Source organism: Leucopleurus acutus (assembly GCF_964270905.1).
Source record: "Leucopleurus acutus genome assembly, chromosome: 3".
NCBI classification, from domain to species: Eukaryota; Metazoa; Chordata; class Mammalia; order Artiodactyla; family Delphinidae; genus Leucopleurus; species Leucopleurus acutus.
The window spans coordinates 118,808,237-118,825,926 of NC_139145.1; the positions used below are offsets into that span (position 1 = coordinate 118,808,237).

The 17,690-nt window shown below is 46.8% G+C and overlaps 1 protein-coding gene across 1 annotated transcript; it reads left to right on the top strand.

Moving 5' to 3' along the window:
• Positions 1 to 2,617: 2,617 nt before the first annotated feature.
• FOXD1 (forkhead box D1) lies at positions 2,618 to 4,042 on the top strand (the record flags this gene model as incomplete). Its single annotated transcript, XM_082835971.1, has 1 exon — positions 2,618 to 4,042. One exon carries the CDS (start codon positions 2,618 to 2,620, stop codon positions 4,040 to 4,042), a length of 1,425 nt encoding a protein of 474 aa, XP_082692097.1.
• Between the last annotated feature and the right edge of the window lie 13,648 nt (positions 4,043 to 17,690).

Below are 17,690 nucleotides of genomic sequence, written 5' to 3' on the forward strand. Positions count from 1 at the left end.
TACAAACGTGTAGTTTAACTAAAGCAAACAAAACAAGTGGCGTGCACAAACACGAGGCTTTAGTAAAGCTCACCCAAATCTCCGTTAACGCTATCCTTGCAGCGGTTCTCCTGGATTGAAATTCCGCTCTAACCTCCAGTAAATCCTAACACTTTCACCTGAGTGGCCAGAAGATAACTTGCCACGTTTTTTTCAAAGGTTTTCAGGGATGAGCTCTTAACCCTGTGGGGAAGGACCTTCGGGCAAGGTTACAAACGGAACTGCAGAGTTAATCTCCCCGCCCTCCTTGGTCAGACAAGTCCACGGAGGTGGTAGCAGAACGGAACGACGGCTGTAACTGATCATCTAAAGTAACTAACGGTCTGCGAACAAATTCTTCCTCTCTGTTTCAGCTTTGAACACTTCGCCACACACCAACCCTCAGTGCAGCGAAAATCATGGTGTTTATTTAGATAACGACTGAGTACTTATAAAACTTAAACTTTCAAATGTAAGAGTGAACTCCTTGGTAAGGACTCCTGGCTACATCAACAAAGCAATGTAATGCCTGATTAATAGTGCTGATTAATGTTGGCTCAGGTTAATGCTGAGCCCATTACAATAATTAGATGGTTCAGCCATGTATCAAACGAGAGTCAATGAAAAATTATTTAGGACTTTGAGACGTTCTCATACATCTTCCAAAGATCTATGATGGACTTTATGGGTCATTTGTAACTATCACTGGTTGATAGCTGTCCTGAGCAACAAAAACTTGACTTAAAAATAAGTCGTAGGTGGGGTAACAGTGTATTTTTGAGCCTCTGTAATTGATAAGGGGAGTAATGAAACGTTTGGAAACGTGAAAACTGCTTGATCCATAATATGATATACACAAGGGCAGCTGATGATTGTTCCTACATAAAGCCATTGATTTTTGATCCTCAGTTCTTGTCAAGTGATCATTTTAATCAGGAAGCTAAAATTTTGAGGCAAGGTCCCCACTTTGAAATAGAAGTGTTTTAGGAAATGCAAAAGTCCAAAAGGTATGGCTATGTATGAATTCCACAAACTATTAGGATTTTCCCACTAGCCAAAATAAAATCAGCTGGTGACAAAGATAAGTGTACTTAAAATACCATCGTATTTGAAATATTTCCACTACCTTGTCACCTGAAAAGGAAAATTGGGCTGAACAGAACTTGAATCTTCTTTTTAAAAATTATTTCGTTTCTTCTCACCAGTACCTATTGGAAATATTTAGTGGATTAAAAAAATTTTTTTTTCTAAAGCTGGTGTGAAAGTCTTTATCATTGTAGTTTCTATTATTAAGCCTGGCTGAGTAGAGATATGTGTACACGTTTAGTAATTTATTTCGAGATTACTGTGGAGTGTTGATTAGAACGTTTCTCTTACTGATAACTATAGAATCCCTTACCCCATTATGAAAGAACTTTTAAAAGTCGTTCCTAGATGCATTTTTCTGGTGTGTATTTGGGTTTTCACTAAAAATTTCTATTCCTTCTCTGCATTCAATGGTTACCTTCTTTATTTCCTTTATTTGTCAGATCCTCTCATTAGAACAGCTTAGTTTAGCTGTCAAGTTTCTAGGGCATTCAGTTGCAGATAAGTGACTAAAACGCCAGCTTAACAGCATTTTTATTAACAGATGGTGGAAAACAAACGTCTTTGGAGAAGAACCGAAGGGGACAGGTTAAAAGGTCAATAAACAATTATTACTGTGCTTAAACTGGGGGGGTTTCTCATCAGATTCGGTGGGGAGCCGCTCGCCCTATCTGGGGGATATGGAACAACGCAGCAGACCTCAGGGCCGTTCCCTGGGGACCACCTCAGACGACGGGGTGGTTATCTCCTGGCTGGACGGCTCCGATAGGCCATCGAGTGGTCAAACCGTCGCGTCCCGGGAGTGCTGCTGAGGTTTGGGTTGAGGGCTAATTGAAGAGGAGACTGGGAACTCTTAACTCGTGCATCGTCCCTTGGTCAGACCACCGCGGGCCTGCGCGTACTTCAGGTCTCAGCCCCTTTGGTAACGAATGGTGGGGTCCTATCTCCTCCCCCCTCTTCTCAGTTGCTGCTCCCTCCTCTGGGTGAACTTTGTCTCCCGAGCGGGGCTGCTTTCCTAGGCTTCCTTTCCCTTGCCTCGGTAGCGCTCTGACGTGCACACCATGTGACAGGCCTCCTTCTGCTATAAGCAGAGGAAAGGTCCGCCCTCTCCTGGACTCAGCCCTCTCCTCGCCGATCTCTGTCCCTAGACTCTCAACCGTCCCGCATCCTCCCGGCCGCCCGACGCTCTGACTTGCTCGCCCGGGAGCCCCAGCACCCCCTCCTCGACTGAGCCGGCGAGGACCGCTGGGAGGGAGGAAGATAAAGCCCCCCGCTCGGGCGGGGTGCGCGCGGAGCCAAACAAGCGCGGAGGTTTTGGGGCTACCGCGGCGGCGCAGGAGTTACAAAGTCGCAGCGCAAGCCTCGGGCACCGCTGCGCAGCCCGAGCAGCGGCGGCGCCCCCCATTGTGGCGCCCCCAGGCCAGGCCAGCCGCCCGAGACGTGGGCTGGGGCGCGGCGGGAGCCCGGAGCCCGGCGCCCCTATGGGCCACCTCGCCGCCGCCGCGCCACAGCTATGACCCTGAGCACGGAGATGTCCGATGCCTCCGGCCTCGCCGAGGAGACAGACATCGACGTGGTGGGGGAGGGCGAGGACGAAGACGACGAGGAAGAGGAGGACGACGACGAGGGCGGCGGTGGCGTGTCCCGGCTGGCTGTCCCCGCGCAGCGGCGGCGACGGCGGCGCTCGTACGCCGGGGAAGACGAGCTAGAGGACCTGGAGGAGGAGGACGACGACGATGACATCCTGCTGGCCCCGCGGACAGGGGGCTCGCCGGCGCCCCCGGGCCCAGCCCCGGTGGCAGGGGCCGGGACCGGCTGCGGCGGCAGCGCGGGCGCGGGCGGCGGCGGGGGCGGCGGCGTGAGCGCGGGCGGCGGCGTCAAGAATCCCCTGGTGAAGCCGCCCTACTCGTACATCGCGCTCATCACCATGGCCATCCTGCAGAGCCCCAAGAAACGGCTGACGCTGAGCGAGATCTGCGAGTTCATCAGCGGCCGCTTCCCCTACTACCGGGAGAAGTTCCCCGCCTGGCAGAACAGCATCCGCCACAACCTCTCGCTCAACGACTGCTTCGTCAAGATCCCCCGCGAGCCCGGCAACCCCGGCAAAGGCAACTACTGGACGCTCGACCCCGAGTCCGCCGACATGTTCGACAACGGCAGCTTCCTGCGCCGGAGGAAGCGCTTCAAGCGGCAGCCGCTGCTCCCCCCCAACGCCGCCGCCGCAGCCGAGTCGCTGCTGCTGCGCAGCGCGGGGGGCGCGGGGAGCGCTGGGGACCCAGCCGCCGCCGCCGCCGCCGCGCTCTTCCCGCCGGCGCCCCCGCCGCCCCCGCACGCTTACGGCTACGGCCCCTACGGCTGCGGCTACGGCCTGCAGCTGCCGCCCTACGCGCCGCCCTCGGCCCTTTTCGCCGCGGCCGCCGCCGCCGCAGCCGCCTTCCACCCGCACTCGCCCCCGCCGCCCCCGCCGCCCCCGCCGCCTCACGGCGCGGCCGCGGAGCTGGCCCGGACCGCCTTCGGCTACCGGCCTCACCCGCTCGGCGCCACCCTGCCCGGCCCCTTGCAGGCCTCGGCGGCCAAGGCGGGCGGCCCGGGCGCCTCGGCGCTGGCGCGCTCCCCCTTCTCCATCGAGAGCATCATCGGGGGCAGCCTGGGCCCCGCCGCCGCTGCCGCCGCCGCCGCGCAGGCCGCCGTCGCCGTGCAGGCCTCGCCCTCCCCCTCTCCCGGGACACCGTCCGCGCCCGGGTCCGGCGGCGGCGGCGGCGGCGGCTGCGCGGCTCAGGCGGCCGTGGGACCGGCCGCCGCGCTCACCCGTTCCCTCGTGGCCGCCGCGGCCGCCGCCGCCTCCTCCGTCTCCTCGTCCGCCGCCCTGGGGACTCTGCACCAAGGGACTGCCCTGTCCAGTGTCGAGAACTTTACTGCTAGGATCTCAAATTGTTAATAACGCTATGTTAGCGCGCTTGAGAAAGAGAAGGTAGGAATCCCGGCTCCTTTTTTCATCTGGGTGGTTTTGTTTTGTTCCCTCCTCCCGGCGCGGCCCTTCCCGACCTCGCGCCCCCATTCCACCGCTTTGGTTTCTCAGATGAGACTGTCTGGCAACTGCTAGGGCGCGCTTTTCTGCTCTGCAGGTCCCTCTTATTTATGCAAAGTCGCCCTATGCTGCAGCCCCTTAACCTAGGGCGGGGAGGAAGAGGGTGCTGGTGGGGATCCGCCCTGTCTAGGCACAAGGGGCTTCCTTGACTTTGGGAAAATGTTTAAAACCTAAGCCTTTTTGAGGTCTAGAGAGTCTCAGGTCCAGGCGTTAAAAGGAAAAAAAAAAAAAAAGGATCGATAATGTTCAAAAGAAGATTAATACAAAAAATAGTAAAAGTCCCGAAGAATGCCAGAGAAGCAATAGTTTTTATTTGAGAACACTTGTCTGGTGTACTTTTTCATGAAAAGAAAAAAATGATTAACATGTTTACATAAGGAAAAAAGTCAGAATTATCATTTCTTATTTTAACCTGTGTTTTGTATCATAATAGACATGAGGAATTTTTATTTTGTACTTACTGCGTATTCTTTGCAAGGAGTATTGTAAATTTTGACTGGCAATTATTATTGTACTATTCTAATGTAAGATTTTTACACTTTTTTAGAAATAAATGCTTAATTTTCAAAGAAAATTCTCAAAAAGAATCGGCTTCAGTCATCCCCTTCTTAGTTTATTGTCTTTTCTGCTAAAAAAGTTTCCTTGTGAGATAAGTAGGAACCCATTATGAAATAGAAGAATAATATTTTCAAAGACAATTTAGCAAAAGCATCATGCCATGATTTTTCATTTATACTTTCTAAGTCAAAACCATTGCAGATCAGAAATTGTTTTTAAACGACTACAAATAAAAGTTACTTTGGTATACATTTCAAATCTTATTTGATTCCATTTTGAAGAGCATTGAGCCTACTCAAAATAAAAGCCACAGATCTTTAAGATACTGATAATTTTACAGAACTTTAAAATTTATTTTCGAGTTTCTCACTCCATTTAACTGCCACTCTTTTTTGAGCACAATATTGTATATATATATGTAAAAACTCTGCAACATAAGGTTATATTATAATGGAAGCAACACAAGCAAATAGGGAATTTTTGGATGAAAAATTTATTAGAAAAAAATTTAATAGAACTGATCATTAGTTAAATAGCTTTAAAGTCATGAATAAGAAACTATTTACATAGATAAAATGAATTGTATTTGAAAGCTCTAGTATTTAAAACTATTTTCTTTGACACATAGGATTCCAGTAGTTGCATAAAGAAGTTTTTATCCTAAAAGGCAAACTTAACTTTGAAATTCTAGTTTAAATGAAAAACTTAGAGTATGTAAGGGAAACCTTTAATTTTTGGATAGCATACTCTTTAGAGAATAAAATGAAATTGCATCAGGTGTTTAGTGAACTACCTATATTTATACAATTTGGGTGATTTAGGATATCTTTTTTCAGATTTTGCTTTCACTGACTACTTGTTGCAGGCAATTTATAGTTCTTTGAAAAAAAAGTGAAACTCTAGTTTTGATTACTACCGATGTTGTGGGCTTCAGATAAAACCAACGCATATGTAATATGTAATTTAAATGCTTAATATCAGTGAGTTGCAGAGGTTAAATCTGTTAATTTTTAAAAAATATCTGGACAGGTATATATCTGAAGAGCTGGAGATTTAACCTAGCAAATTAACAAAGACTTCATTATAGTCCAGTATTTTGCAGTGACGTTCATTCTTGATGCCCTGTCCTTCCCTCCCTTTTTAGGGAGGAAAAAAACTGACTCTCACAGCCTCAAAATTAAGTTCTGTGTTTTTTTTTTTCCTATGAGATATTAGGGAGAGGTTAAATAAGAGGTTAAACACAATCACCCCCAAATTTACCACTAAATATATAGATATAGTTGAAATTCGTTAGAATTTCAAATTTCAAAGTTACTCTTACTGTAGCCCACCTAAGGGAGAGGAGACACTGGAACCCAGAACGTCCGGATGCCACTGGCGCCCTGGGTGAACAGACGTTAGCAGGCCAAGCCCAAACCGCACAAGCACTGCTGACGGGCCTTGCAGCCTTCTGTAACGCATAAATCTGAAATGTATATCTGAAAGTAATTAGGAAGAGAGAGCGAAAGAACAAAACCGTGTGTATTATTATTATTATTTGCATGATGCTTGGATGTCCTGAAACCTGGGAATCCCGGCTAATCCCTCTCTCTGTCCAGATTCCTGCATCTTTAAAAAAGTGCGGGGACGGGCTTCACCCCCAGGTTGTCAGTGCTTTTAAGAGAATGGCAAGAAGGCCTGGGCGATCCAGCGCTGGCCTCGGTCCTGGACCCGGAGCTTCCCCCGCAAGCGCATCGTGAGCCCTGATTCCTGAGAAAAGGTAAAGCAGACCTGCCTGCCTCAGTCTCGAGTTTTGCGTCCTAAGAGTTCAGCTCCTCCACCCTCAGGGTTTGGGGTTCCACCATCTTCTTTGCTGGCTCCGTGGGCCTGGCCGACGGGCGGACGACATATGAGAAAGCGAAGGCCGTGGGGCAAGTGAGGGGTGGGCCGTGGGCCGCTAAGCGAGGGCCGCGGGGCAGGCGAGGAGTGAGCCGTGGGCCGTGGACCCGGTGATCCAGGAGAGCGGGGCGCGCCCCGTCAGGCCGCGGGGCGAGCAGGTGCTGGAACAAAGACAGCCCGGACGCCAGCTACCGCGGCCTTTGATGGGCAAGGACGTCTCCTCCCGGGGCTCCTCATTCGCATGCAAATCCAGCTCCGGTCCCCTTTTCTTTGAAGGCAAACAGAAGGATGTTTGTGTGTTTGTAAGGACGAAGCCTGCTTCAACAAGCCTTCCTCAATAGGCTGGGTCTCGAAAAATAAACCAGTTGGACAAACATTGGCCACCAGCTCTCCTCCTCCCGACTACAAAGTGTGGATTTGCTACAACTCATTAACCCGACGCTTTTCTCCCCTTCTCCTTGTTTCTTTGCTCATCAAACGCCCCCGTAGAGCCTGGAGACAAATGACCGAAGCGCAGTTGGGAGGGAATTGCAGTTAATAGGGAGAGGGATATATTGGGGCTAATGGTTCAGGCAGCTCCCGAAGAAGGACCACACAAAAAGGAGCCTCTCCATTCAGGGCTGTGTTGTGCTGTGGAGATTTAATCTGCAGCTAGATTTAGCCAAATGTTATCTATTGCGGGGGTAATGAAGCCCTTATGGATTGAATTGCTCCTTGTACCACACATGGTGTTATGACCTTAGATCATTTCTTGGTTGATTTCTTTCTTCTCTATTGGGTAATTATTTTATTTCTTTAAAATAAGAAGCTAGCGCTTCTGCTCAACAACGTGTTTCCTCTCCATCCCCATCCCGTGAATTTATTTAAGAGGCACTTACTTCCCTTCCTCTTAAAAAAGAAAAGAAAAAGAAACTGAGGAGGCAAAGGAAAAAAATCGTGAGCACTTTCCTCATTTTTTACTCACTAAGGCATCTTGTTTGCACATCTCTGCTTCCTTGTCCCCTACTCAGTGGCCCATTCCTGCCTTAACTTTCTGCTGATGGAATTGGAATTTGGGGTGTATTTGTTATCAGACTTCTTACAGTGAATGTAGTAAGCATCTCTTTGGGGGGAAGGTTTCTGCCTTTCACAGTTTTGTTTGTTTTTAACCCACCATTTCTTCCTCTAGCCTGTCCTCTGAGAGAGCTGGGGGAGGTGATTATTTTGATGGAATACCAACCTGTGCCATTTATTAAAGGCTGTCTGAGGCCAGTGGCTGTGCCTGTTTTGTTTTTCTCTCTCTGGCTCTGGTGGCTCTGATTTCCTTGCTTGACTGAGGACCAAGCTTGGAGCAGCTAACAGTGTTATTACAACTGCTATTGATGGGTAGGGATCTGATGTTACTACCCAGAGCTAGGAATTAAGAACTCTAATTTTAGTTTAGAAATTCTCTGCTGGCTACACATTTTGCTCACACCTGTCTTTATAACTGACTGAGAAAAGTCATTTAGGGGCAAATTAAAGGTCATATCAGCATCAAACTCAATCCAAATCAGAAATCTGCCCAGGAAGGACCCTGGTCTCTCTGGGCTTCTCCAAGGGAGGGTAGCCCTGGGACTAATTGGAATGCCAGGGGTCCCCTTCCCTCTTTAGAACTGAACCAGATAGGCCTGGGGAGCAGAGGACAAGTGAAGTGGGCCCGGCATTGTCAGTATCCATTCTTGTCTCTACTGGTTTCCTGGTGTTGCAGCTGGGTCACACATATACACACGCAGGCATGCATGCTCATTGCCCATCAGCTGCCACTTGCCTCCCTTCTCCCCTATGATTTTGTAATTAGGCATATGCTTTTTGTTGGTAAATGTGTTTGATGTCATGGCCAGTGAAACGTGGAGTGTTTATAGGGCCACGAATGTAAATGTGTAAATATGTTTAGTGTAAAATCTGGCCCTTCGACTTTAGCAATAAATACCCTGCCAACTCGGATACAATTACATTTGACAGAAAGATGGAGAATCTGATCATGACCAGCTGCTCAGGGCTCTTTGGGGCTTATACTTTGCCAACTGAATTCACTTTTCAGATAATTTCTTTGCATGTCACATCTCTCTAATCACATCTTTCCCTTGATGTGAACAGCTTGGGCTCCCTTCTTTTTATTGTTGACCCCTCTGGCATGCAGGAAACTTCCTGGTTCATTCCTCCTGCTTCCTTTACCAGGAAACTACTGTTCAGTAACAAGCAAAAAACACACACAGAAAACAGCTGATTCTTATCATCGAGCCCCTGTTTAGAGTCCAGAGTCTCCAAGTGTGATAAGGTGGCTAGGAAGAAAAATGAGGATAAAGACTGTAAGCGTCATATTTATAATTTTTCTTGTCCTTAGCATTATCATCCTAACTTTAAAAACTGTTTTGAGTTACTCTACCTTTGAAAAGTGAACCTTTTAGGGAATTATACATACAGAAAAATGCACAAATCTCAACCACTTTTCACAAAGTGAGCACACCTGTGTAACCAGCTTCAGATCAAGAAGCAGATGTTACCAGTACCCAAGAAGCCCTTTCCTGTCTATTCCAGTCACCACCCTCAGCACACATTAACTTTTCAAAAGGATTTTCACTAATACTTCTCTCAACCACATTGTGCAATAGTGAGGACAATAATTGTTATTGACCCCACTTTACAAATAAAGATATCAAGGCTCAAAAGATATGAAGTGACTTGCCCAAGGTCACAGCTACTGGGATGTCAGCATTTAAATCCCATTTTGTTGCCATTACATCCCGCCGCCACTGTGTTACCATCATTGTGATTGATTAAATGCCCACTGTGGTAGGGTGATTGCCTTAGAGGTCACTGTGTAGAAGAGTCATTTATTTCTTGTACGCTTTTTCGGTGTTTTCGCTAGATTCTCCCCCTTGCCACTTCCACTCAGGGCTTCCCAGAGATACGCAGCCCCTGTTTTGGATGCATTTGGAATTGATAGCTAATTATTTCAGATATATCAGCTTCTTTCACCTAGTTCTACATGACACTCTCCTAATATCACTTTTTCTTTTTTTCTTTTTTTTGCATCAGCAATCTTCTTTAAAACATCACACACACACACACACACACGGCTTACCTTTTCACCTCTGTAATATTTGTCCGTTTCCTCGGCTTCTCTCACTGATTTTTAATGCTCAGAATCTGTCAAACTGGCAGAACGTTTTGCTAAGATGCTAAGTAGGTCTTTATAACCAGACTTAGGATCACATCCTTCTCATGTGGAAATGGGAAGAGTATGTAAGGGTCAGATAAACTGATTTAACATTTAATGAGAAAGCAAATTATTTTCCCGAGACTGTGCCCTCCCCCCACTCTCGAAGAGTTTACTTTGAACAGCTGCGTATGATGTGCCTTGAGTGCGTTCTTTTAGCCCCTACACGGTTAAGGCACTGCACCGGAGCCTCCTGAGGGGTGGCCCCTCCTGGAGCTCCAAACTGCCGGGCCACAGAGCTCCCTAAAATGCGTTGATGATGGTGGTGCGGGCATCCCAGACCACCTGCTGGAATCACATCTCTCCCTTGATGTGAACAGCCCATCCTTGCCAGTCGCCACCAGAAGCCTCACTGAAGCCCAGCTTCCTCGGGCAGGCGCAGGAGCCACTACTTGTCCCTTATGAGGACATCCAGGCTGGAGTCAATGCGGGGATCGCACCTAATTGTGAGCTGCAGACCACAAAGGAAAGTGTAGGCGGTGATTTTTTTCAAGAGACAGTGCTTAATGTAAGGTAACACTGATTTTCTAGAGAAAGTGTTTTTAAAAACTCTTTTCTTCTAAATTCTAGGCTGTAAAAAACAACAAAACCCCACTTCAGGAAGAAACACAGTCTATTAAAATCAGAAGCTTTATTTAGAGAACCTGGAATATTCTAATTCTGAATTTGAAATTAGAAGAAGGTCTGGAAGGATATTTTTCTAATCTTAAAGTGAGAGTGACTCTTTTTCAAGATAGGATGTTTCCCTGTACAAAGCATGCTACCGTTAAGGAGAATCTATCTAGTCCGTTAGGCGGAATGCAACTCTATGTAATGCATCTGTAGGTCCAGTGAGTCCCCCAGCACCAAGAGAGGATCAGGCAGGCCTGGGTGGGAGAGGATGGATCTGAGGCCATGGGCCTTGCCTGGGTCTGTCTGTCCGAGAGGGAGACAGAAACAAACTACGAATTCTCTCTTAATTACAACTCTGATCAATAAAAGACTGGCAAAGAAAGGGGGGCAGATAATCATGGCAGAAAGCAGAAGCTTCTTTGAACACTTGCTTAGGAATTCCCTTTAATATAACTAAAAGGCAGATATTTTCAGCAATAAAAGGATATGATACATTTTCTGACAAGTCAATAATGAAGGATTATAATGAATGAAAGATAACTTCGTTTTCTATTTCTATTTTTTATTATTTTTATGCAGTTTCATATATATGAAAATGACTGTGACGAGATTATATTCTGTTAAATGATTGACTGGGAAGAGGGGGAAAAATCACAAACCAAAAAACAACAACAAAAACCCTCCAAAGCCTAAAACAGAAGAAATAAGACTCAGTTAAAAATAAAAATATTAGATCAGTTTTCACACTCATTTATACTTTTGGCAAATGTGGTGATGGGTTTCGAGAATCAATAAGCCAATTTATGTGAAAATACTTTGGAAAACATAAAACCTATACACATGCATGGAATGATGATTCCTTTGTGGCTTCTTTCCCACATCCTTATTCTTACAAGGAAATAAAAAGAAAAACTTCCAACCGTTGGAGTATACCCAAATCCTTAAATTAGATAAGAGAAAATTTTGGTCTCCTGTAAGACTCATTTTTCTTCAACATTCCCACCCTATCTATGAAATAAGTTGTTATTTAACCCTTTCTAGAAATAATGAGAAGAAAAGAAGTGGCACTGTGTTTTCTCTTACCTCAGCCAGATGTGTATCTGGACAGATAACTTTCTCTTCCCTTCTAAAATAAACAAACCAGTGGTGTTTTAAATCCACTCTTCTAGTCTCTTGTTCTATTTCTTTTCTCTAGTTATTTATCTACTGATCATCTCTTTAACCTCTAAGCTTTGAAAAGTGGGATTAGTCTTCAGTATTTATTGAGCACCTGCTACATTGCAAATCCCTTTAGTCCCAATTTAAATGTAGGGAACAAATGAAAGAATTCCCACCACCACGCTGCCTCTGATAACAGAAACATATACTCGCACAACCAGAGGAACAAGCCATTTCAGTAGGAAACAATGGGGTGGAGGGAAGACTAGGAAGATAATTTTTTCGTTTCCCCATTTAACAGAACCATTAAAAAAAAATCCCGATCGTCTGTAAACTAAACTGAAGTTGCTTCTTGAAAATATCTTTCTAGTGTGGCAGTTTTCCCACAAAGTGCTTAAAACAGCTATAGGGGCGTATGTGGTATGGACGTAATTCAGTGCGAAACTCCTCCACGCAGAGAACTAGGAATTTGAGTTTCCTCTCAAGTTTTTAAGGCTTTCTACTAAGAGTTCACCTATCAGTCTTATCCCTAGCCACCAGTTCTTCTTCGGTGAAGAACTGAAAAGGCGGGGGAGAATGGTTTGTGATCAGGCCCATCAAAAAATGCTCAGACTACTGTGAACTGAGACTGTGACCTACAAGGAATGAGTTTATGTTCATATGGGTTTGTGAAAGAGTCAAATACAGAGGCACAGTGAAAAGCCCTAGGACACTTTTTTCCCGTTCTTAAACATTTTATTACAAATCAAAGAAAAACTTTAAAATAAATTTAAAAATTTTTTAAATAAAGAAAAAATATTTTTCTTGTACTCTTTTATAATTTTAAACTATTTTCCACTTGCAAAAATTGTAGACACATTGATATGCAAACTCAGAGAAGTCAGGGTTTGGAAGAGTTTTTTGGTACTCAAGCATTAATCTCACCTTTAAGTTATCGCCAAGGAACTTAGGGCAGGTCACCAAGTTTGGGTCTTGTTTTCTTCTTCAAAAGGAACCAGGGGTACAGAGGACAAAAATAGAATGCTGAGGCGCTGTGTTCTGTTTTTCTATTTAAGGAATTTAATATTTCTTTGCCTTCCTCCTCTTTTCCCCCTCCCCCTCCCCCCATACCCCCCCATCTGCATACTTAGCAGGACTCAAGCAAACCATCCCCCACACGTCATTAGAATTATGTGGGACGGGATCCCTCATTTTAGGGAGTTGGTGGGTGCGAGTTGTTATTGTAACTCTATTCTGTAACTAAAGCTCTGGCATGTAATAAATCTCTCCCCAAAGACTTTTGGATCTTTGATTTGAAAAATCGGATTCCTTTTGTGGAAACAGTTGACAGGAACCTAAAAGGATTAGTTGCATTCCACATAGGATAATTTTTACTGGCAACATTTTGAAACGATTTGGTCCCTTTCAGACCTTAAACAATGTCCAGAAAAATGATCTAACGAGACTTGTATTGTTTTCCTTTGTATGTGAATCCGTTTGCCGCTTGTGCCAACGTCTCCATAGGGTTTTGACAGGGTTTTGCTCCCGAGCAGTGCACCGAATTAATTTTGGATCTCCCTGTCTACTTGGTTTGTTACTTCCTTCGGCCAGGGGCGCAGCAGTGTTTTCCCAACGTCAGTCCCTGAAATGAAGCGGGAGCGGGTGGTTTGTCTCTCGGTGGCGCCGCGTCTGGGAGGGGGCCCAGGGACCCGTCGCGGCTTGCCGAGGGCGGCGCGTCCGACGCGCAACGACCGGCCCCCTTGATTGCCGACAGCCCGGGCACCCGGACTTGGCAGGGGAAGGCGAGGCAGCGCGCACTTCCTAACCCTTCACCGTCTGATACTCCTGGGGCCCTCTGTCCACCAGGATGCGAGGCTGAAAGCGAGAGGGCGAAAAGGGAGATAATTTAGATTCTCCTTCCTCCCTAACCACCCCCCTCACCCGAAAAGAAGCCCCAAACAAAAAACCAGGAGAGGCCTGCCGTCTCCCAGAAGACGGCCGCTGTGCTGCTGCGAGCGGGCCGCGGGCGACCGCGCTCCCCGCCTCCCCCGGCCCTCTCCACTGTTTATTTTGTTGTCAGCGGACTTATCAAGATGTTAGTTTGCTGGAGGTTCTGACCTGCCCGGGCGCTTTGGCTGCTCAGCCCGGGCTTTCCCCTCTGTTTTTACACCTGCACAAACTCCACCGCACTCCCCTGTCTGATTTATGGCCCAATTAAAGGTTCAGCGTTCTTGAAGCCACCCGCGCTGCTCCCCTCCCCGCCTCCCGCGGGCCGCGGCGAGCGCAGGAATGCGCGGGGCCGGGTCGATCCGCGCCGGACGACCGGGAGCGCGCGGCCGCGGGACGCGCTCGGGACCCCGAGGGGCGGCGGCGCCGGTGAGGGGCCTGCCCGTGGAGAAGGGCGAGGGAACCTCGCACGCACATTCCCAACAGGCGCACGCAATTAAGCCTCATCCGCAAACAATAGTTATTTCCTTCTTGGGGTTTCGGCTTTATTGGGACGAGGCGCAGCGCCGACAGCACGCAAGGCCCGGGGCGGGAGGGCACCGGGAGCGTCCACGTGGCGCGGCGGGACGCGGAGGCCCCGCACTGTCCTTCCGGTCGCGACCCCCCTACTCTCCCTCCCCGGGGCCCGCCTGCCGCGCTGCCCAGGCCGCGCCTCTGGACGGTTTTCCGGGAGAGGCAGGGGCGGCCGCGGGGCGCGGAGGAGTGGAGAGGCGGCGGGCCGGGGCTGGAGGCCGTGCGCCGCTCTTCTGCGGCCCTTCCTTCCAGCCCCTCTCCGCGAAGGCTGCTCGTCCCGAGGCCCGGAGACTCCCCCTGGAGAAGCCGGAGGTGCCCGCTGCCGGCCCCGTCTGTTCAAGGGAAGCGCGGGGTCAGCGACCGCCCAGCCCGCGAATCCGGCGGGAGCCGAGACTTCGCGGCGCGGGCGGGTTGGCTCCTGCTCCAGCCTCCTTCTTTTCGGCCTTTTCTTTCTAGAGAGAATAAAAGCGGCAACCCAACCGAAGTTGGAAGCATTGAGCATCTTCTTAACCCAACTTTGTCTTCTTTCCGTCTATCATTCCACCTTTCTAATTAGACTAATTAGGAGCGCTCTGCGGTGTCGTTAGGCCCAGGGACTGAAACGCTTAGAGGTTGTGAAAAGGGCCCTGAATGGCCACGCTGGGGGCCGGGCGGGGGTCTTTGCGACTCATTCAGCACAGAGTAACAGTGGCAACATTTATCCCTGGCCATTGAAAAGAGGCTCGATTAAAACGTTTGGGAACTAATGCCACCCTGCATCCCTTCTCTAATTAGAGGAGCCCGGGGCGATTTTGAGAACGCCAGAACCCCGCAGACACAAGTCCTGCGCGCTACTGCTTTCCGCCCTTTCAGCGCAGCCGATTTCCTTCCCGGAGACAGAAGTCCGCCACCTCCCCACCTGTTGCTGGCCCGCCTTTCCCGCGCATCCCTAGCCCCTTCAGTCTTCCTAGGCTGAAGGCCCAGCCAACTGTGTTAGGACGCGCAGCGAAGCAGAGAAGTTGGGGGCAGCCTAGTGGAAAAGGCTTCTCGTTCCCTCTTAATGTCTCGGACGGAAAGCACACTTTAGCATTCGGCAGGCTCCAGATTTTCCTCTGAATGTGTTTCCTCGGTATTTCTCACACTGTCTAAGTATAGCTTGGGCTTACTCCCTGCCCCACTTTTTAAACATGAAATTTCTAAGTCAAGAATCTGGGAATGGGAGTCTCAGGTGCCCTCCCTATCGACTATACTATCTTAGCCGCACACTTTGCTGTAGGAGTTCTTCACTTGCATAAGTAATTTGTACTTTGTGTCACCAGCCTTTTCTTTTTAAGAAATGTGTGTTGAGCACCTACTATGTGCCTAGACAGATTCTTACTATACACTTCAGCCTTCTTCCTTCCTTCTTAACCCATCCCCAGATATGCCATAGGAAGCTGAACTTGACTTGGCTCAATTTCTCAAGCTGTAGATTCTATCCCCGGGGTTTATATGTAGATCTATGTAGATTTTATCTTTTTCATGGCTTAGTAGGAAGGTACCAAGACACAAGGTATTAGGGAAACAAGTGATAGAAATAAGAAATAGCAGACACATTTCAACTACACATTTTGTGTATATGTGTGGGGTTATTTGTTCATTTTCTTGGTGGGAGGGTGATATCTGATATTTTTACAAAAATTTGAAACACATTTTGCCCTAGAATAAAGGGGATTGAGAAAGTTTGATTTCCTCTTTTCTTTTTCCTTCCTTCCTCCCTCCCTCCCTCTCTCTCTTTCTTTCTATCTTTCTTTTCTCTAATCCTCCTTTTTGGAAAAGTGCCAGATGTACAAAGAAATATCATCAGGTCACTGTTCTTGATCTTGTTAATTTAGAAAATGGAACCTCAGCAAAATATGCTATTAACTAAATGTCAACCCACAGCATGCAAAATTCCTTGGATCCAAACTTCAAAAAAAGGAATGAACGATGTCATGTGAGTGAAAGGAATCATGGAATTTTTAAAGGCCTAAACTGATCTTAATAGATTTTTATTGCTTCCTCACCCTGCTTCACAATATTTTAACAGTTACAATATGCATGACATTGCAACATAAATCTAACTATTAAGAAGCTGGGAGGGGCAGAGAAGAGGAAAAGAGACAAGCAGAGTGGTTCACTTGCGCTGGGGAAAATTACAATTTGCAAAATTTAAAATTCCTGGGAATTTTGAAGTGAGAAACCAAAATCGATTGTCTGTGATTTTTAATAATCAAACCTCTTATTTTTTCATTTCAGTTGCTAACAAATTTTAATTAAATAACAGCAACTAAAGTACTCAACTCCTAAGCATACAACTTGCAACTACTACTTAGATCAAGTTACTGAACATTTTAAACACCCCAGAAAATCTCTCCATGCGCCTTTCCAGCCAATACCACCCCACCCTCAGCCACTATTCTCATTTCTATCACCATAGATTATTTTTAAATGTTGTTAAATTTCAGATAAATGGAATTATACAGTGTGTATATATTCTTTTGTTTGGCTTCTTTTACTCATCAGTATGTTTTTGAGATTCATCTGCTCAAACTCCTATTTATAAGACAATTTAAGTTCTAAGTCAATTCATATAGGTCAAGAAGGGCAGACAGACACTGGAAAGCTTTAACTTACTCTGAAATTAAAAACAAACAACATTAAATTAAAAACAAACAACGCCCCAATTCCACCCCCCTCCAAAATACATCATTATCCACCAGCAGAGGTAATTTTATGATTACAAGTATGTAAGTAAACAAATATGATGAAATGTTCTACCTGCAATAACTGTTAGTTACATCATTTTCAAGATGCAATTGTGGGTAAATATAAAGAAAGCAGAAGCCACAAGCCGCTTTTGTCCCTGGATTCTATTTCCTACTCACCATTTTAGCAGTAGGAAGTACTTTGGGCCTCTTCACAAAGAATGGCATGAACTTGAGGGGGAACATAAATTGCATCCAGTTTGTTTTATCTCAGACATGCAAGTACTTAGTGCAACAGCCTGTCAAGTGCACTTTGAATTTTGTTTGAAAGTAAAGTGTTCATTTTGCAAGTAACCTAGCCGTCTACACTTTGTCTCATCTCTGAGTCATCATAGAGGCCAGTTAACTTTGAACACAGAAAGCTGTTCCCTAGAAATGAAAGAAGCACAGCAAACCTGCAGAATTACAATGGTCCTGCTGTCCCCCAGGATCCCCAGCCATGCAGCCCCAAAGCCTGGTCTCTCATGAATTCATGCTGTGGGTGACCAACCAGAGACAACCAGTGCAGCCCGTCATTAGTGCTCCTTCCCTTCCAAAAAACAAGAGAATGCAGCCAGTAGGAATGTTTTCCCCAGGAAGGAGAGCATTTTTAGCCATGGGCATGTTTGTGCCATGGGAGAAATTATGAGACTGGGTAGAAGAGACTGAAGTGAGGTTCTGATTGCTTATTACTCGATATTGGTAAAGTTGAAGTAGAGAACACATCTTTTTATAATCTTTAAATCTAAAAAATTAACATACATATAAAAGAAGCCATGGAGTTCATACTCAGGAAAACACCGTGAAG